Source organism: Galleria mellonella, unplaced genomic scaffold, assembly GCF_026898425.1.
Source record: "Galleria mellonella isolate WM207_F2 unplaced genomic scaffold, CSIRO_AGI_GalMel_v1 utg74, whole genome shotgun sequence".
Taxonomy (NCBI): domain Eukaryota; kingdom Metazoa; phylum Arthropoda; class Insecta; order Lepidoptera; family Pyralidae; genus Galleria; species Galleria mellonella.
Genome location: NW_026442147.1, coordinates 3,131,571 through 3,154,193, shown reverse-complemented (window position 1 = coordinate 3,154,193; position 22,623 = coordinate 3,131,571). Strand labels below are relative to the sequence as shown.

General features: G+C 33.0%; 1 protein-coding gene across 1 annotated transcript; it reads left to right on the top strand.

Annotated features, from left to right (window-relative positions):
• Positions 1 to 19,927: 19,927 nt before the first annotated feature.
• On the top strand, positions 19,928 to 22,172 carry LOC113521011 (protein twist). Its single transcript, XM_026906445.3, is given in 2 exon segments — positions 19,928 to 19,967; positions 19,970 to 22,172. Coding segments are annotated over 2 exon segments (936 nt in total). The 5' UTR covers positions 19,928 to 19,963; the 3' UTR covers positions 20,902 to 22,172.
• The last annotated feature ends 451 nt before the right edge of the window (positions 22,173 to 22,623 follow it).

Here is a 22,623-nt window from a genome sequence, read left to right as displayed (position 1 = left end):
TAACTCAAATGAAAAATATTCCGCTAGTAGAATCAAATCATCTTTGAATTTGTTGTTGAAAAAAAACAACATGTAGTGACATTTTGTTGTAATTGATGATCATGCAATATTATCTCAGTCTTTTTATTATATCAGTTGTTATTTAAATTAGGGTAACGTACGTAGGTAGCTTCTCAGCAACCTCTTAGTGATGTGCACGTTGAGGACAGAGATTGGTAGGCGCTTTGTAATAGTAATAAAAAATGAAGTAATAAAAACAAAAATATATGTATAATTTAGTAATAAACGTAAACTGCATGCGAAAACATAAGGTATTTTTTTATTAATTAGGGCAAAAGTGCCCCGGACCAGTTACTCTATCCTCCCGCAAGGGGATGGTTCCTCCTGATAAATCTCCACACATTCCTTGGTTTTATGGAACCAAAGTTAATAGATATCATAATTAATAAATTAGCTGTTCGACTTCAATCTGGCCATAATCCATCAAAAAAATTTGCACATATGATAGAAAAGGTCTGGTCATCCCATTGTCAAGTTTGTGATACTATCGATAATGTGCAATATATACTGTTAGAATGTCGTTTAAACTCGATAGAAAAATCCACTTTATTCTCTATACAGGCGCTACTTTAACTTAAAAAATAATTAAATATTGATCTTATTCAATGTATATTAGCTTCATGTATATCAGATTTTTTTTTATTTAATCTCTGTAAATTAATACAAACAAATTAAACACCTATTAATTTTTCTCTTTCTGTGAGTAGAAAAGTAATTTCCGTGATAAGGCCGATATACCTGAAGAAGATAAAAACCCTTAGAATAATATATATATATATATATATATATATATATAGCCGATATACCTGAAGAAGATAAAAACCCTTAGAATAATATATATATATATATATGGATAAGCAGGTTTCATCTTTACAAGTATAAAGATACGAGTCGTAGTTAGTAGTATTTTCGATGATGAAGTATGGCTCTTACACATTGCAAGCACAATATATCACACAATCTGAATCTTTACTTATATAAAACAATCTGAAAGAGAGTTTCTTTGTAGCCTCTAAAGGCCTTAACGATTCAACAAATCGTTGTGAATTTTGGTAGAAGCAAACAGACTACTTTTTATTCCGCTCAATCACAAAATGTTGCACATACACATGCAAAGTCACGAGTAATAACTAGTATTTCATAAGTATAATGTTTAATCAAAGAGATATTCATATGTGATCCAGTAACCTGATATTTGAATAGCCTATCTTGTTCATCTCGAGCAATGCAGAAATCGAAAATATGACGTAAGTGTAGACACCAGATGACCAGACGCGTTTTATTACGCTATGTATTCTTATTAGCGCAAGTAGGTATAGCCTAATTATTTGAAATCTATGATATGATGGTAATCAGGGTTCTATGCCAAATATTATAAGCTCTAAGTTCAATAGGCTACTTATATTATTAACTCATCACTCAACTAGACTATTAATATGAGTTCTGTTCTACCCATCTATGTCTAAATTAAAATGTATTTAGGTAGGTACGGTAAAGTACTTAAATATGCCTTTGTATTCAGGGCTTGGCTTAAATTACCAGGCACCTATGGGCAAGTTTTTGACTCCCCCCCCCACTCAATGTAAAAAAACAAGGTCATTACTATTAAAGTACTGACAAAAAGATTATCAAGGATCCGCGTTACTCGAATCTCGGCGCCTCGGGCGCCGCCCAGCCGCCTCTTTACGTCCTTGAGACTAGTAACATATGTAGGTATGTACCTAAATAAAGTATTAAGTATATACAATTAAATATTTTTCGTTAATAGTTCTAATGATCGACGCAAAATAACAATGATACAAATATTATTCTTACTACATGCAGAATTAAATTGACAAATATCTGTGACACAAAGAATGATTTTTAAGTTTACACGAGAATTATATAACTCGTTGATCATACGAGTATACCTATATTAAAGAGGGGGGAAAGGGATTGTTAGCAATGGATTTTGCTAGCAATATGCCTTATTAGGTCGACCTCCACGTGGCTCCCCCTGGAAACCATCGTAAATAAATCTTGTTGAATTCGTCACGATGGGCTAACTGACCTGCTTCATCCTCACTTATTATCCTTCACTGGTGCCCCGCCGGTGTATACCGATAGCGCGGGTGGGGTTACCATTTCATTATCACCTATAAAAAAAAACCTATATTAAAGAATTGACGACTGGCGGGGAAGAAAGATTAATAAGTGGCGTACAGGGAAACGCAATGTAGGACGACCTCTTGTCATACATGTACCTACATTGCGTTAGTTTTGTCTCAAATGAGCTTCAAGTGTGTTGCAAATGACTATCAGAATTCATTCCTTATAACAATTTATGGCGAAAATACTTTCAGGAAATTATAATTAACGATTGATACGTTGATGTTATAATATTTTGTAACATTAGACAGGTTGCTGACGTGTTGTGGGGTACTAAGAAATAGGTTTTTGTAAAGTCTTTTGCGCATGGTTTTCTCATGAAAGAAACCGCAACGCTTCCTTCTACATTGAAAAGGAAATCTACCTACTTATAATGATACCGAACTGCGAAACACGTAAGACCATTGAAGTGAATATTTAGTGTGAACGGAAAGAAACACTAAACGTCTCAACACCGTTTGCTTTCAAAGTAAATATCTACATGCATATTTTATTTTTGCGATCACTTTGAATTAAGATTTTCAGAAGCGTCTATAGGTAAATATATCAATTACAGGCAGAAAACAAACTGCCATTATCTTTAAAAACCTATTGAAATATGAAATATGAATATATAAAATATAGGTATGTATTAATATTAATTAATTCTCCCCCATTTTTTATATTAATAAGTTTTCATGTCAGGAACATTATCCGCATTTGTATTGATAATTATATTCATTGTATTAACATGGGGGGATTTTATAGATAGGATTAAATCAGGTTGGTTTATATTATTTCATTATAGTACAAAATTTACATTTTCTCTCTTAAAAAGGAAAGATGGCGAACTAATTCCCGACAGAGGCACAGTAGACCGAATTTAAGAATCTCAGCGAGAGAAACCGGCGCACTCATCACCAAAGTGAAGAATATATTTGGTTGTTTTTGTTTGGTATGTATTCTACCCTAAGTACTTACATACCATTAGACACAACCACGGTTTCTTATAATAAGGTTCATTTTTCCATACGGTAATCGAGACTACCCCTGTTTTTGTCCGATTTTGTCCACCAATAGCACTCGAGCATAAATGAACTCAAGAGTTTTTATTCATTCTTAAAAGGTCCTAGTCTTGACTTGTTTAGGTTTCTTTTATGTGCATATAAACTATTAGTTTTTAACCGTGACTGTATTTGCGCGAACAGGATACATTGAAAATAAACCGATTATTAAAAGAATAACTCATACTTATTTACGTACGTAAGGATTAATAAAAGAAAGTTGAAAATCGAATACCAGAAATATTAATTTTGCTTCAATTTTATAATTTATACAATACCGAATATTTTATATAGAATTGACATAAAGTTACTGACACACAAAAAATATACAGTTATGATTTAAAAAGTTAATTTCAACATAATATCAGTACGGAAAATATTATTTGCAAAAAGAATGATTATAGTTGATTCAAAACTGGCGAACATACTGTATAATAAAGTAAAAAAAATATAATTGAGAAGCCGTTTCTTTTTTGCTATATAGTGTTAAGGGATTCTTTTATAAATAGTACATTTTTTGTCATGCCTGAAAACAATTGGTTTATATTCCAAAATAAGAAAATGAAACATCTGGCAATATTAAAAGGACGTTTATGAGCAGGCTATCTACCGTTACCTGGTCATAGATTCCAACAAATTAATATTCAAGGTATATTTGTTTAAGCCGCGGTCCATGCAAGTTGCAACTGACAACATGTGGTCAACTGTAGTGAAAGTTAATCATAAAGATTTCCAAATAAAAAAGTCTTTCCCTATTAATCTAGGGAATTAAGAGACTACCTGTCATAGTGAACTTGTTCAAAGATTTTTTTTTTTATAATAAATAAACATGGGCGGCACAATTAAAATTTTACATTTTTGACTAAGTTTGTTTCTACGCTTTCGCATCTAAACCGCTGAATCGATTATGAACCTTGGAAACGGTTATAGGCTACTTTTCCTTACGGTCAGTAAATATATCTCGGTTACGCGGACGAAATCGCAAGTAAAAACTAAATAATAAATTGGTATATACTTAAAAATTTTGTGTTATTGTGCGTAAACAAAAAATTTTTAAGTATATATTTAAAAATAATACCAAGGAAACGACATCACAGAAGATCAATACAGGAAACGAGCGCACGTGCATACAAACCAGAATTAGCAAACTGTCCCCGGTGTATGCGACTGCTCATGCACATTATTGCACATGAACAAGAAATACACTATCAATTTGTCAACAGACAATATTAATAAATATATGTACATGTGTATTAAAGTATCTATTTTCATATAATACAACAATATTTATTTATTTATTCAAGGACAGCTAACAAAGCATTTATTTTTTATACAACTTAGAATTGCAAACAAGCTGACGGCTCACCTCATGGAAAGTGGTAACCGTCGCCTATTAACATGAGCAGTACCATGGACATAACAGAGTATACTGTTTCGCCCATGATACCCCCTATGCGTTGCCATTCCTGAGGACTTTGGGGTTATTCCTCCGTACCCAGTAAATTCACGCCATATCCCAAACACACATATCTTCAAACCGAAACACAGCCATGCAAACACAACTGCTTTACGGTTGAAACACGAATAATAATAAATAAACATACATTTATATCAACTTAAAATATATAATATAAACATGATAATACCAATAATATAAGGTTACCTTGTTGCCTTAATAAAAGGCCTGCACGGAATACATAGGTATTATTTTATTATTATATGTATATTATAGTTATTATTGTTGTTGTGTTGTTATTATAGTTATTATATTATTATATGTATAACTGTAATAATGAAAAATGATAAAAACTACAATATTAGGTATTGAATAAATACTTATACTACAGTAATATACTAGATTTGTGCACTTATATACCTAGAATAATCTTGATTTTAATATTTCATGCGAATTTTACATTAAATATCGACTTATATGAGAAATTAACAACGTACTAGGTATTACAGGTATCGTTATTTATTTTATATCTATTGAAGTGTTTAAGTTACATTATTCAGTCGGAGTAGTAACTATTATAAGAAATATAACAATAAGTAATAGATATTTTGTTAAATTGAATATCTTTCTCTAACCGAGGATCATTTGGTAATTCTAAAATATATATATATTTTTTATTATTTTATTAAGATTTTTGTTTCATTAATATCTAATTCCTATTTTTTCATTTAATTAGCTAGATAGATAAACACTTTATTTGAGCCATTTATGACACACGTAAATTAATAAATAAATTTATACAATCTGATTATTTACATTTTTTGAAATATAAAACAAAAGATGAATATTGGAGATATGTTTTCACCAAGTGTGTTGCAGTGACCCAAATAATTTGGTGTTTGAAATTAGGCACAAAATAGGTGAATGAAGATTTTTACGGTGCAATAGGCTTAGTGTTTTTCGTAATTGAAACATTGAGCAGGTTTGATATTTCGACGAAATTTCTTAATCTGGCTACACGGACTGGATGTTTCGAATATATTCTCAATTTATCGGTGATTTATGTATATACCTATTACCTATTTATGTGATATCGTAAAGAAATTCTCAACGATTTGTACCGATTTTGATAACTCTTAATTGACATGAGCTGTTCTCTCAGAACGGTATAGTCACATGTCGACTTATAAAACAAACAGAACTATTTCAATTCAACCGTATTATTTATATGTATAAGTATGTAGAATATATTTTATGTGATATTTTAATTGAAAGGATGTAGTTAGATAGATACATTGTATGTATACTTACATACGAGTTACGGGAGTATATCGTTCTCGTAGCATGATAATTTCGTAAATTTATTCATTCAAGTATTTTTTGTCTGTAACTTCAACATGTTCATTAGTTCATACATTAAATAAATAATACGTAATTTTTAAATATATCTAAATTCGATGTTAGATTTATTCGTATATAGCTGGCAGAATTCCGAGTAGGTAGGAATGTTGGGGTTGCGTTACCGGGGCCGGGCGTATGATGAAACAAAACAATTCGTGTGAACGCCGGACAATACCGGTTGATGCTAGTAAGCACAACCTTTGTCTTTTTCTTAGGATAATTTTTTTTTAATTAATTAAGATAAGTTGATTAATACAATGAATTTATGCATTACCTATATTTTATGAAAACATAAAATTGATAAAGAGAACATGTTTGTAGATTTTATTAAGTATGTATATTATGTCCATATTACTGCTCATGTCTATAGACAACGGTTTCCACTTTCCACCAGGTGGGCTGTCAGCTTGTTTGCCATTCTAAGTTACATAAAAAAAGGAAAAATCGAGAAATGCATGTAAAAATGAAAATTCATTCATATGAAGTTATGAGACTATGTTAAATAAATGGCTTACACTTTATAAGCACAGCTTTTGGCTTCTTCTAAGATAAATTAATGTACTTATATGTTATATATTATACTTATATATAATATATTTATAAATCACTTTTATCTCCCGAAAACATAAAATTGACAAAGAAACTATGTTTGTAGATTTTATCAATTACTAATTTTCTTACCTGCTATTTCGATCGCGTGGATCTCAGAAGTAGGAAAGCTACTAAAATAGACTACGTCTAGATGGCGTATCGAGATAAAACTTATACTAGGTTTTAAGTTGCAACGCATCCAATATGGTGCAGTAGTTTTTGGGTGATGCTGTAACAAATATGTAAAAAAGAAAGCTCATTTATGTTAAATTCTCAATTTGTCTTTATTTCTACTCGTATGCATTACGCAATAATCCTAAAATCATTTCAGTATTCTTTCTGTAATTGATTATTTTTAATAAGAGGTTTCCAACATAACAGGTTCATAACATCATCATCATATATACGTTAACTGTCCATTGCTGAACATAGGCCTCCCCCAATCGGGGGATTTTACCAGTAATTGCCACGCTTGGCAGGCAGGTTGAAAACCGCAGTTTTTTTCAATGAGTAAAAATGGATTGATAACCCCGCCCGCGCTATCGGTATACACCAACGAGACACCAGTGGAAGATGATAGGTGAGAATGAATGCAGGTCAGTTGGCCCACCGTTATGAATTCGACAAGAATTAATCATGGTAGTTTCCAGGGGAACCGCGGGCCTGACCTCGACCTGATCGATCTGAGAAGGTATATTGCTAGCAATGGGGCTATTAGACCTCATTACTAACAATCCCTTTCTCCTTGACAACCGCAGTTAGGTTTTAGTGATGTTTTATGACGGATGTTGCTGCTCGTCCCTCGAGCGTTAAGTTTCCTTAGTTGCCTTTTACAGAAAAGAAAGAGGTGACTCATTCTATACCGGGACCACATGGTGGAGATTGGGCCACTCACATAAGATATTCGTTCCATATTAGTTATTTGACAATTGCAAAAAAAAACTTCAGTTTTTTCTAATTTTACAAAACAAAAAATGCATGTCTATAACATAAACAATTCACAACAGTAAGTCGTTTTCTATTAGCATGATGTAAGATGCCTGTAGCTTTGTTAAATCTTACTTCTGAGTTTAGATCTAAATAGTTATAAACAAGTGTAGGTAACTAGGTCTCACTGCAGTTTAGCTGACACTATCTACGGAGTACTCGTATATTAGAACCTATAATGCTCATTATACCAGAATTTACATTATGATTGTGTTTACTTTTACATTAATAAGTTTATATAAAAATTTGAGCTTCTGAAATTCTATTAGAGACGAAGCAATTTTCAATAAAAAATATCGATGTAAGCACTAAGGCAGTTATAATATAAATCTAACTCAGAAACTCAACAGTCATCAAAGAATGTCCAGGATATTAGTTTAATGTGGTAACCTGAGTTAGGGCGTCGTCGGCGTCGCTGGTGCGGAGAAAACTCCACACATGGGACGCATCTGTGCACAGCTCGCTGGAGGTGTACCCTTCGCGTCGTAGCCATAGTACGGATATGGTTTAATTTATTGATTTCTAGGAACATTAATATATAATGTGTATATATATTTTTTTTATATTGCTTTGTATATTATTATATCAGATAATGTAATTGTTTAATATTACAGCTGTAGCGAAGATTCATTTCAAATATTGCATTTACTACATTAGATATATTATTTATATATATTAATTTTGTTTAATTGTAAAGTATTTCACATAAAAATTAAAAATATTTTCTATTTATCATTTATTTATTTATATAGTATACTAATTACAATAGACAGATATCTCTTGTATAGGAAGGTACCCACTGCTAAAAAATTGATAAACTTAAAAAAATATATTATAAAATAGTAACATATTGCGACTAAAGTAAATTTAAATATTAAGTGTTTTTCTTTACGTCGCTATTTTTTTTTTTTTTTTTTTTTTATATATCAATATGCCGTTGCAAACATAACTCATATTTTATTAAGTATATCAAATCTTATTTGGTGACGTAGGGATGATGATTTAAAACAAACAGCAGGTCCATGATGGAGTAGAGCTGCACTTTATAGAAACTATTGGAAGGAGTTTTTTTTTTAGTGGATGAAAATGGAATGCTAACACTGCCTGCGCTATCGGTATACGCTGGCGGGGTACCAGTAAGAGATGATAGATGAGGATGAAGCAGGTCAGTTGGTCCATCATGATGAATTCATCAAAAATAAACTACGACGGTTTCCAGGGAAAACTGCGTGGAGGTCGACCTGTTAGGATATATTACTAGCAATGGCCCTCTCAGATCTCATTAGTAACAATCCCTTTTCTCTCATTGGAATGAGTTGGAGAAGGCAGTTGCCACAATACATCCTATGCTACGCGTATATGTATTATAATAAAAAAATATAATAATGAATATTTAATACAGCACAGAATAAAGGCTTCTTTATCTTTACATCGAATCTACCTACACAAATTGTTCACTATAAGTATTTTACCTTTTTACGGATTTTGTTTAGAATAATTTACTTTAAACAATATATAGCTATTGTATTAGAAAAGTCATAATACAAAATAGCCGTATTTTATAACTATTAGAACTTTCAGAAATAGTATCAATATTTATATTTAAATCTATTGTTCTTGCGCACAGGTGTTCAAATTATTCGTTTTGTCCTCTAATGTTAGTATTTTGTATTGGTACCACAAAAACCTAGTTGTCAACAGCAGGTAGAGGGCCGGACTATAACTACGGCACACGTGCACCGTATTTTCTCCGGAACGCAGCTGCGGAGGCCTCCACAGATGTTTTATGACACTGAACATTTCCAAGTCGCTTTATTATTTATTACGATATTGCCATTTAGAACCTAATCTTCCTTTTTATTATCCAAAGAAACAATGGTCATTGGTGGACAGCGGGTATTTTGGACATACGGTACGCAGATGTGGAGTTAGTTTGCGTGGGAAAGTATTGCAATTCCTCTGTTTGTTTTATTGCTTGACCGGAACTGTTTAGCCGACTATTATGGGCATATTTTAACGGCAAAATTCATCGGGTACCTTCAACCATCCTTAGAACTTTATGAATACGAAAGTAACAAGAAAAATATTGGTAGGTACGTACCTATTATACTTATTTGTAGCAGATTCTTTCAGATTTTATATACAGAGTGCACACAGTATAAGGCTCATAAAAAAGGCTATTATAAACCATTCTTAGAATGAAAAGGAACTAAAATAATTAATAAAAAAAAGTATAATAATTCACAAATGTGATATACTTATTGACGATCTTTGTATTTGTTTTTTATATATCAATTTTAGTCCCTAAAAATGACCATGCATGAAGGAGGCACTGGACAGTACAACATATATTGTGAAGAATACGCTGCTCTCAATCTATACATGATAGGTACCACTTATATATCAGGCCGGTCATTAATTGATTCGCCGTTTGAAATTACAAACGCATAAAAAAGAATCAATCAATTTTATTTAGTGATTAATAGGTACCTACATAACATACATATGACGTGTTGGTAAAATAAAATTTGGTTTTCTGTTATCAACCTTATAGGCATATATAACAATAGAGATCTTGATGAGATTTAGATAATTAAGTAATTCATAGTTTTCCCAAAACACGAACACACCAATATAGATACCTATCCCATGTCATTATTATTTAAAAAATCTGCCACAGAATATTTATTAGTTAAAAAACAATATTATGAACATGCGTGTTTTACCAAAACAATGGCATGCAAAATTGAGGTGCAACAATGATAGTAAACAGGTGGTCTACCATGAAATGAAATTTTGAATTTTCGGGCTCAATTTCGTGTTTTTGTTTGTATCAAAATCGACTCAGTAAATGGAGCTTAACATTTCGTTTATCACAAATTCTATCCTAATAGTCCAGAGGAATGATATTTTAACATTTTTAATAATTTTAAACGGCATGTACTATGTAATTTTAACATCAAATTTCTGTTTCGTTCGCCTCCGAAATTTCGGAAAATATTTCATGGTAGGCCCTCTGGTGACATTAGTTAATAATATTTATAAAATAATAAATGAAATTGTGTGTTTTTCAGTCAGTTACTATTTTAGGAAATCTTTTTCATTATTTCACTTCTTTGCTTGACCATTTGTTGTTGGTAGTGAATAAGTACCTATCTTCCGTCTAAGCGCGCTCCATCCTAGGTAGATCTTATTACTTACCATCTAGTGAGGTAAAATCAAGAGTAAACCCACCTTATAAAAAAAATGTTTCATACTCTTATGTTATACATTTTCAATGTATTTGGAATTTTATTATAAATTTTTATGAACATTGACAGTTTTTTTGTATACTGCATCATTGTAATGTATGTAGATGTTTGAGGAAATACTAATCTCTAAGGATTTCATTTTTTTTTTATACAACTTAAAATGGCAAACAAACTTTTTTTTTTTTTTTTACAACACAGGGCGCAAACGAGCATGCGGCTCACCTGATGGTAAGTGACTACCGCCGCCCATGGTCACCCACAACACCTACGGCATTATAGGTGTGCTGCCGGCCTTTTAAAAAGGAATATGCTCTTTTCTTGAAGGTTATGTTGTCGTATCGGTTCGGAAATACTGCTGCTGGAAGTTGATTCCAAAGAGTGGTTGTGCGTGGGAGAAAGTGCCTTGAAAAACTGACGGCCCACCTGATGGAAAGTGGTAACCGTCGCCTATAGACATGAGCAGTACCATGGACATAACAGAGTATACTGTTTCGCCCATGACACCCCCCATGCGTTGCCATTCCTGAGGACTCAGGTGTTATTCCTCTGTACCCAGTAAATTCACGCCATATCCCACCCTTCAAACCGAAACACAGCCATGCAAACACAACTGCTTCACGGTTGAAACACGAATGGGACAGAGGTACCCAAGCAAACGACTTTTGTACAAAGTCTCCCTCTATATATATTTCTGTAGTATATTTCTATGTAGGACGTCACAAACTTTTTTAAATAAATGCATATTTTGCTTTATAAAAACACCTATTTCATATGGTAAAGCGATGGAAGTGTTAATAGGTCAAGTTCTTTGAAACGCGTTCAGGACATCTCATATGGTGGTAAGCCATATAATGCCGTATAATGCACATTTTTCAGTGATAAACGCTCTACTGATATTATTATCATTCCCTCGTATTAATAGTTCACATCGCAGTACGAATTTTATATAGGTATGCATGATATGCTATAAGTGCTTTTTTATTGGTTATGTTTTTCAGTCGCTTCATTGCATATATAATATTTTTATTTATTTTACTTTTAAAACAAAAACTTAAAAAAGCAAGTTATCTAAGCAAGTTGTCATCTTCTTAATTTGTTTATTTATCGGGTTAGTATGATTATTTTTTCAGATATCTAATAATTTTATAACTTTATGTTTTATGTAAGTAGATCTGTATTTATATGTTTTCGTGACAGAATGTTTATTGTGTCCCCGACTAAACTCCTCTTCATACAAAGGTTGCCTGAAAGAGATCGCTTTTAGCGATAAAGCCACCCATTGTTTTCTCACTGTGATCATTTTTTATTATTGTTTGTATATATAATAATTTTACTATTGTAATATATTCTTAGGTACTTGTATTTTAGATAGGTAGCAAAAACTCTTTCAGCTTTTTGTTTTAAATAAGTTACGCTATACAGCTGGCAATTTATGGTATAGTTTTTAATAAGAACTAATATCTTTTGTACTGGGGGGAAAGGGATTGTTAGCAATGGAGTTTGACAGCCCCATTGCTAGCAATATGCCTTATTAGGTCGACCTCCACGTGATTCCCCCTGGAGACCATCGTGAACAATTCTTGTTGAATTCGTCACGATGGGCTAACTGACCTTCTTCATCCTCACCTATCATCTTTCACTGGTGCCCCGCCGGTGTATACCGATAGCGCAGGCGGGGTTACCATTCCATTATCATCCATTAAAAAAAATCTTTTGTACTTATAAGTATACCTATTACCCATTTATTCAAATCGAGCACCTACTAAATACCTAATATGCACTATAGGGGGGGGAGGGAATTATTATTACATATACCAGAACCATTGCTAGCAATATATCCCGTCAGGCCGACCTCCACGTGGTTCCCCTGGAAACCATCGTGCTGAATTCTAGGTGTATTTATCATGATGGCTAACTAACCTGCTCTCTCGTTTTCACTTATCGAAACTTAATGGAACCCCGCAGATTTATATCGATAATGCAGATGGGGTTAGATACCATTCCATTATCATCCATTAAAAAAATGTAGTAAATGTACACACAATCTAAGCAAATACTTTTTAAGTTCATTGATTACTTATCTACAATGTAAAAGGATATGATATGATCACCTAACACATTCACGTGGGCGGACCGTCAGGTAGGGATCATGATTCGCGCGGTCACATAAAAGAGGCGGAGTCTGTACGAGACCAATAGACAATTTTCAATAGACCATAACTCCAGTAGACATTCTATTATTCGATTTTTTAATACCATAAAAGATTCTTGATAGACATGTTGAAAAGATATAAATAACCTCAGTATTCTTGGGGGGAAAGGGATTGTTAGTAATGGAGACTGAGAATCCCATTGCTAGCAATATACCCAACCAGGTCGACCTCCTCGCGGTTCTCCCTGGAAACTATCATGGTTAATTCCTGACGAATTCATCATGATGGACTGACTGGCCTGTTTTCATTCTCATCTATCACCCTTCTCTGGTTCTCCGCCAGCGTATCCCGTTAGCGCAGGCGGGGTTACCATACTATTTTCACCCATAAAAAAAAACCTTAGTATTCTAGTGCAGATTTTGGGTTACTAAACATTTGTCTTGTGCCATTGATTCATCATCATCATCATTATATCAGCCTTCAACTGTCCATTACTGAACATAAGCCTCCCCCTTGGTGGGGTTTTACTAGTAGTTGCCACGCTTTGTCATTGCGTCATTGTGCCATTGATTGCATTGACCTTATTTTATATCATACTCGTGAAAGGATTCTGTCTGTTGAGTCTTGTCTATTCCAGACACTGCAACCAATTTATTTTATAATTTTTGTTTTCGTTTAATTTTTAGGTGATTACATTTCTGTTTTCCCATTGGTTTCCCGCTAGAAGAGAATACTAAGTACTCGTATATAATATTAGATCTACCTTTTGTAGGATAATTATAATATATTTTTTTGTAAATATGCTTAAAATCATAAATTATAAATGAATAATGGACAATTTGTTTCTTCATGCCAGATGTGTAGGAATAACCTGAATAAAAATGCATATTATATTAATGTTATTGTTTTTTTTTTATATTTTATACATTTCAAATAAGCAACGGTGTTGCATGAGCCATGCCAAAAATATCTAGCAAAAACCTAAAATACTAAGTATTTGGTATAAAACATAACCTTAATAGAGCCATTGAATTATATCATAGATAAAAGAATTTGTTTTCCTTTATACTATACTTATACTTCACCAGAGGGAGACTTTGTACAAAAGTCGATTGCTCGGATACCTCTGTCCCATTCGTGTTTCAACCGTGAAGCAGTTGTGTTTGCATGGCTGTGTTTCGGTTTGAAGGGTGGGATATGGCGTGAATTTACTGGGTACAGAGGAATAACACCTGAGTCCTCAGGAATGGCAACGCATGGGGGGTATCATGGGCGAAACAGTATACTCTGTTATGTCCATGGTACTGCTCATGTCTATAGGCGACGGTTACCACTTTCCATCAGGTGGGCTGCCAGCTTGTTTGCCATTCTAAGATATATATAAAAAAAAAAACTATGAATATTAAACAAGTTGGACTTCGTCGACTTCGCCCATATTGTGTGTCGTCACATTCTTATACGTTAATTTAGCATGTGTGTAAAAGACTGATAATGCGAGTGCCTATTGTCAATAGTCGTTATCTAAAGCAGGTGTCACTTGCGAGCACAAAAAAGTTTCAAAATAAACCGCAGCGTCGTAAAACTCTTAACAAAATAAATCGTTAGGCGTTAATCTCCTGCAGTTAAAAGTTAAAACATCTGCATGGTAATAAGGAGTACAAGGGGATGACGTTTTCTCTTCAGGCCACAGATTATTTGTTAATACCTCGTACGGAATATTGATGATAGGACTAGTTAGTATTTTTTTTTTATTAATAACAATTACTGTAACGGTAAAGGTATTACTGATTTACGCTCAAAGAGTACTGATCTTTTTTTTATGGAGGATAATAGAATGGTAATCTCGTCCGTGCTACCGGTATACGATAGCGGGCCATCAATGAGGGATGATAAGTAAGGATGAAACCAGGTCAGTTAGCCCATCGTGACGTGATAACAAGAATTAAACACAATGGTCGCTAAGGGGAACTGGTGTTGATCGTCTTGACAAGGTATATTGCTAGCAATGGGGATTAACGTCTTCATTCCTCTTCTCTCACGGGATACCAGTTAGGAATAAAAGGACAAAATAAAATCGGTCTATGACTTATCGTCATGAATTTATCAGGGATTGACATGACAAGACTTGTGCCTTAAGTCTTGTGTCATAGAGTTGTCCCAATACTCAATGTATTAATTACTTAGTTGTGGTACCTGGTAGAAGTTGTTACACAAATTTGACTACTTCTGTTGGCATTCGGGTAAGATACTCACCATCTTATTATATATATAAACATAATGATTGATTAATATATTAAAAGATTAAGACTAAGAGGTAATAAACTCACTTTCGCATTTATAATATAAGTAAGGATTCAAATTTTATTCACTATTTAAATTTTATTTAAACAAGGATTATTTTACAAAATAATATTACAAAAAGCAATTAATGTCTATTGAAAGTACACAGTATTTTTTTTTTACAGTCGGAGTGGTCAATCTATTGAAAGGCCTAAAACATTATTACAAAAAAAATGAATTGTACGTCAATAAGGTTTGAAAAATCTAGGACTAACGTTTGGTAGTACCTACCTAGTGCATTAAGAACACAATTGCTGAAAAAGCTACAAGTTAACCATTGTTCAAATAAATAATATATACGTATCTAAAAACACTTGCAGACAATGTATGTAGAGAACGATGTACCACCTAACTGTATTATTCCATAATTAAAAAAAAAATATTAAAATAAATAAATAAACGTACCTACCTAATCGATGAAAGGATTACAAAAAATTCGCAATTATGCCAAGGAAAGAATCGCTTGTGGAATGTTCGAGTTCATTCATAATTTCCAATTTTTATCATCGGCGTGGGAACAGAAAGGATATTTTAACGGTAAAAGGAGTTTGCTTTATGAATGGAACTAAATAACTAGTTTAGGAATCCCATGAGAATATATAGATATATCTACGCTAAGTGATGCAGATGTTGGATCACTTAAACCACTTTGAATGTTATAATCTTGAATATTTGCGATATACTTTATACATGCCTAAGTAGTATTCTTTTATTCATCCCCACATAGATTTCAATTTTTTATTTGGCATGACTGTCTACCTATAATGTTAGTATAACTATGGTGTTGTTACTCTAAGTTTAATTTAGTTGATTATAGGTTTTAGCAATATCTTGTGCATTAGTTAAATCTTGTTTTATTTGTCAAAACCTGTAATCTGTAAACCTGTCATATATAATATGTATAATTTATATTATTTTCTTAAAAAGAAATTGTATCTAATGAATGATATTATTTAGGTGAAAAGTTTATATATATATATATATATATATATATATATATATATATATATATTCTTTATTGCACTAAAACATACAGCAACAATAATAAGTTAATAACAATGTTAGCAATCTCTAAAAGAGATTTCTTCCAGTCAACCTAACGCAGCTTATTCATAACGCAGTTTATTCAGCGTATGTGTAAATAAATAATTGACTTTTCGTCTTTACTGTTTTTTTTATTATGAAATTTTCTAGCTGTTGCTTTTTCTTTTATAAAAATAAATAAATAAAATAGATACTAATTTGCGGAGCATCAACGGTACATGTAAAAAAATGAAAAATCAAATCAGTTGACCCATCAGTGCGAATTCAAGGTGAATTAATAATAATAATTACTATTATTGGAGGGTGGGAGGGGGGGCAATAAAGTATGTGGAAATCGGCCTGACAGGGTATATTATATTCTTTTACTGGAAAATCTCGTGGGTGCTCATGCTCTTTTGATGACCACATGGTCATCCATGCATGAGTACCCACTCATTATCATTATTGATTCAGTTGAAAGACGTACACTGTTTGTATCAATGGATACGATCGATCTTTGTATTGACGCCAGATGGTCGATTTTCAATAACTGCATTTAGAACTTAAAGAAATTGGTATACTAACAATAAAGTTATGAATAACAGTAGGTTGTTTTTATATTCCTATTATTCCAAAAGCAATAACAGTAAAAAAATCGGCTCTACATCAAAAGTATCTGGTGGGAACTGAGAACACATTTAGGATGCACCATGCTCGTTTTAGTAAACAAGCAAGCATAACCTAAACAGCAGATAATGTTACGAGGATTATTATAGTTGTATTATGATATTTAGCGTCACGGGTATTTTTTTTTGAAGTTGCAAATGAAATGGTAACCCCGCCTGCGCTATTGGTTAGGTGATGATGAAGATAGGTCTATAGGCCCACTTTTCAAAAATCAACAAGAATTAATCACAATAGTTTCCAGGAGAAACCGAGTGGAGGTCGAACTGATAGGGTATATTGTTAGCAGTTGTGTTTTACCCCATTACTAACAATCTTGTCATGGGTACTCCGCACCTACTATTTACCTCTCGTGGGTGCTGGAGTCCCCGAGTATCCATGGAGTCGGCGCCTCTAATATTGTTAATAATAGAGCAACAAATAGTTAGTTGATTCTCTTACTACTTACCTGTTGAATTAAATAATACGTAATTATTATTATTATATACTATATTAAGTATTAAAACCTATTTCATTACATAGAAATAGCGTAAATAATGCTAAAAATAAAAAAAATAAACATTTATAATTAAATAAATCTCCATAGATTTATTTAATTATAAATGTTTATTTTTTTTTTTAAATAAAGGGAAGACATTTGGTTGTGTGTGGATGACAATAACCACACAAATACATTGTGTAAAGCATTGTTTACAAAACTCTCCCTGACTTGACTGGAGCAGCGTTATTTGTACCATACGGGTTAAACTGTTGAAGTAAACTGTTGAATAAAAAGTTATCTGTCCTGTTATTTACCATAAATACTGGACATTAATCTTTTTTTTTTAATATATAAATATCCTACGTCACGATGTCCGTTTACGCTAATCTGCGAAATTCGATTACTTTGCTCAAGTTGGAGCAAATAATAAAATTTTAAAAATGTGTAAAAAGCTTTAACTTGAGAAATATGGTAGTTTTTATCCAGAAGAGAAAAAATGATGACAGTAACGGCAAAACAACGTTTGCCAGAGTTTTTTTAATTGGTGATAATGGAATGGTAACCCCACCTGCGCTAATGGTATACACCGGCGAGGCACCAGTGAAGGATGATAGGTGAACATGAAGTAGGTCAGTTAGCCCATTGTGACGAATTCAACAAGAATTGTTCACGATGGTTTCCAGGGGGAACCACGTGGGGGTCGACCTAATAGGGCATATTGCTAGCAATGGGGCAAAGGGATAATAATCCCTTCCCCCCCCCCCCCCGTTTGCCAGAGTAATAATAAGAATTTTTAATCACTTAATGATTTTGATTTTCATATTTTAACAATATTTCTAAAAACAACACGATTTGTGGGGTAAAAGATAGCAATACCGAACGAAAAATGTGCTAACTATTGAAAAAAACTACTTAATATACTCACAAGATGTTCTTTATTCAAAATAATTCCTCACTAAAACATTAATAGATTATAAGCAGCTATTATATTTTAAATCGTATTATATGTAATGACGAAGTATACTCAATGTGTCGCCACCTCGTTTCGTTCACAGGAAGTCGCAAAACACGCAGACAAATTAGGAAACAAAGCACAACACTCATCCTAGTGAAAATTTAATACTTACATCAGACTCGACAGACACCTTGACTTATTAGGCTAGGTATTAGAAAAAAAAAAATATACAATATATATACAATTGGGACTTAACGTGATGTTAAAAAAATATAAAAAATTAATATACATACCTAATTAAATAGATACTTCTTAGTATTTTTTTTTATTATAAAAATATCAATGTAATCGAAGCTATTTAGTAATTACAAACATTTAAGAATACATAATTTTATTCTTAAAATAACCGATATTCAATCGTACGTTGTAGTAGTAACCTACATACATACTTTAATGATTCAATCTTAATAAAACTGTATGACATCATTTTGGATGTAAAATACTCTTATGGATTAAAAATGTAATTAAAATTGGTTTAGAAATGGCTAAAATATTATCCCGAATTATTAGACTTACAAAAAACAATTGCATTAAAAAAATTAATCCGATGTATCTTTATCCTTGTAGACACGTATGCCTACCTAGGAACTCATTGATACAAACCGCATCTCATATCTTGACACGCTACCAGCATGTCATGTTTCAACACTACACAGACAACAAGCTCATCGTATCTTTTTGTTATTCGTAGCGAGATAAATAAATTAAATATTTATAATATAAATTTGGTTCGATGCGGCCGTGGGATCGTCTCCTTGGTCCGATTGCGTCAGGAGATATTTTTAGAGCATCGGGCCGTTACGGCGGCAGGACGACGACGCCGCTACAAAAAACTTATACCACCCTTGCGGTGGCGCCAAATTTTATGTCACGTAAAATATTATATTAGCTATACTCAGAACTTGCATAAAATCAGAGAATAGCCTTACATTCTTTGTAATTTAAATTATTTGTGAAATATTAGTTTAAATTAAATAATTATTTCCAGTTTCAACATTAGAAATAAGTATAACTATAAATTATATTCTGCATTTAATTTTATTATTCAATTCTGAAAATATAACTAAGCATATGCACAGTACAAACATATTGGTTACATTGTTAGCCTACAGGATGCGAGCTCACCGATGCGATCGGTTATGGCCACCGGCAACTGAACATTCACATCTGCCTACCTATGTGTATGTGGTAAATACGTTTCAAAGATGATGGACAAGATAAACAGAAGACGGTCAACGTGGCTTTGTTGTTGCCATCCCTCTCTAACACATGCAATTCTACGGATAACGGCAGGAGGCGGCGCTCTGGGAGGCGCAACGGAGCGGTGGAAATGGTTATTTTTTGTATCTTGTCAATGAAGGGACGGGTAGGGGCGGGTCGCGTCTCACGCGCAGGACTACGCAGTCAGTGGTTGCAGCTCGACTTTGTTTCTCACAACGTGCACATTATATAAAACCGCGGGAGTGTGTAAAGCAAAATATGAATTACGATAATTGTGAAATTAAATCTGTGCCGATTAAACGTGAAGAAGATCTCGAATATCCTGAGGACGAGGAGTACTACAGATATGCGCCGGTGGAGGTGGAAAGGCACACGGACGCACATTTCGCACCATCCTCGCCGCCACAACTCATCGATCTGAGCAACGGACCCGAAAGGACAATGCAAGTATTGCAACCGTGGCCTATGAATATGTCGTTCGATAACGAAGACCGTGACTACCAGCAGAATTCTTTCCAGCCGTACGAACAACAGTATCAAAGACAATTTTCTAGAAATTTTTACTTTGACGACTCTAACTCACAGGACGAGAAAATTTTTTACGACAACAACGAGGCACCAAAAATGATGGACACATATCACGCATCATCAAAAGAGCGAAGTATAGAAACCGAAGAACAAAGGAGGAAGAAGCGCACAAAGTCAGCGAGGAAAAAAACTCAGTCATTTGAAGAGATGCAAGTTCAGCGAATGATGGCTAACGTGAGGGAGAGGCAGCGGACGCAGAGTTTAAACGAGGCGTTTGCTAGTCTCAGACAAATAATTCCCTCTTTGCCGAGTGACAAACTATCAAAAATACAAACATTGCAGCTGGCAACTCAGTATATAGAATTTTTATATCAGATACTAGCCAATAGCGAAACGGCATCTAGCAGTGACAACAGCAGCGACGCCGACAGCGACCATGGCAAGTATCTAGCACAAGATAAATTAAGTTATGCCTTTTCGGTATGGAGAATGGAGGGCGAGTGGAATGGACAAACGTGATAGGTAATTAAGTATAAATAAATTCTTACCGAAAAAAAGTCTTATCTTATGACTTAATTATTTTCGAAGACGTGACAATTATAGTGTCTACACTTATTCTGTGAAGTGATAATTTATATATTAAAAATAGAGCAACATTGTGATAGTTAATAATTATTAAGGACTTATTAAGACTTCGAAACAAAATGATATGTAAATAATAAGTATTCTAGATTATCTAAGCTGATAAAGTTACCTAGGTAGTAGGTAATATATGTATTATTTTTACTAAATAATTAACAATTTTCTTTCATAATTAATAAAATACAACATAATATACAAAATAAATAATTAACAAGTGTCTTTTAGCGAAATAATAGTTATAATTTCATCTTCTGTGAAATAATAGGCAAAAAGCATGTTTCTGTAACACATACAACCTTAGAGATAAGACGAGGCTATAACAGTTAAAATTTGTGGTAATCTGTATTCCTAAAATTTTTCAATATATCACTATTTTCAAAACTGGCTACCTATTTTATTTGCCAAATATATCACAATGCCAATTTGTAGCTGTGAAAATGGAATATTAACCCCGCCTGCGTTGTCATTATTATTCTGGCGGAGCACCAGATAGGAAAGGATGAAGGCAGGTCAGTCGGCCCATCGTGAAGAATTCAATAAAAATTAACTACAATGGTTTCCAGGAGAAACCGCGTGGAGGTTGACCTGATAGGGTATACTGCTAGCAATGAGGCAATTAGAACCCATTACTTACAATTCCTTCCCTTCCCCCCTGTTGTTAAATGTTGGCAATGTATTATTTAGAAAAAATATATGATATTTTCTCTTATTCTAAAAAAAAAATATTTTCTATCATATTTACTGATCATGTCTCACGGGGCACCATGCTCGCTTGGCACGCCGTGGCCCCGGCGTGCCTCGCCAAGCGAGCACACGGTCGTTTTCTTGCATCCTTTTCTTGAAGCGACTTACGGCATATTTGGACCCCCCCCCAACATCATTGTAGATAAAGCAAGAAGTTTGAATTTAAGTGATCAAGAGAGCATATTATATAGCCAATATTGATACAAATTTTAAATTTTAGTTAACATTTAGCCAATAAAGGAAAAAAATAATGAAAAATCCCAAAATTTCATCATTCATTAATATAGAATAGCGTTTTTAATAAATAATGTTTATTAAAAATTATGTTCATTCATTTAAATAACGCATCATGCTTACTTACTTAGGGACTAGGGACTAGATATTATTACCCGGAAAAATTAGGCAATATTATATATATATATAAATATATATATATATATATATATATATATATATATATATATATATATATATATATATATATATATACAAATATAAAAAGCTGCAAGGTATATATATATATATATATATATATATATATATATATATATATATATATATATATACTAACCTTGCAGCTTTTTCAAAGCTACGTAACCTAATGGAAAATAGTAACTATAATCTATGCCGAGACATGAACAGTAGAATGAAAATGCCAGAATATACTGTGACATCCTTGACTCCGTTGATGCTTTACTATTATTAAGAACTATAGTGTTATGCATTTGTACCAAGTAATTTGGAAGTCCTTATATTCATATTAGTAAATAGTAATAGTGATCTACCATGAGAAAGTGATGTATCGATAATAATGAATCGCCAACATAATAATATGTATGTAATATAGTACAGTAG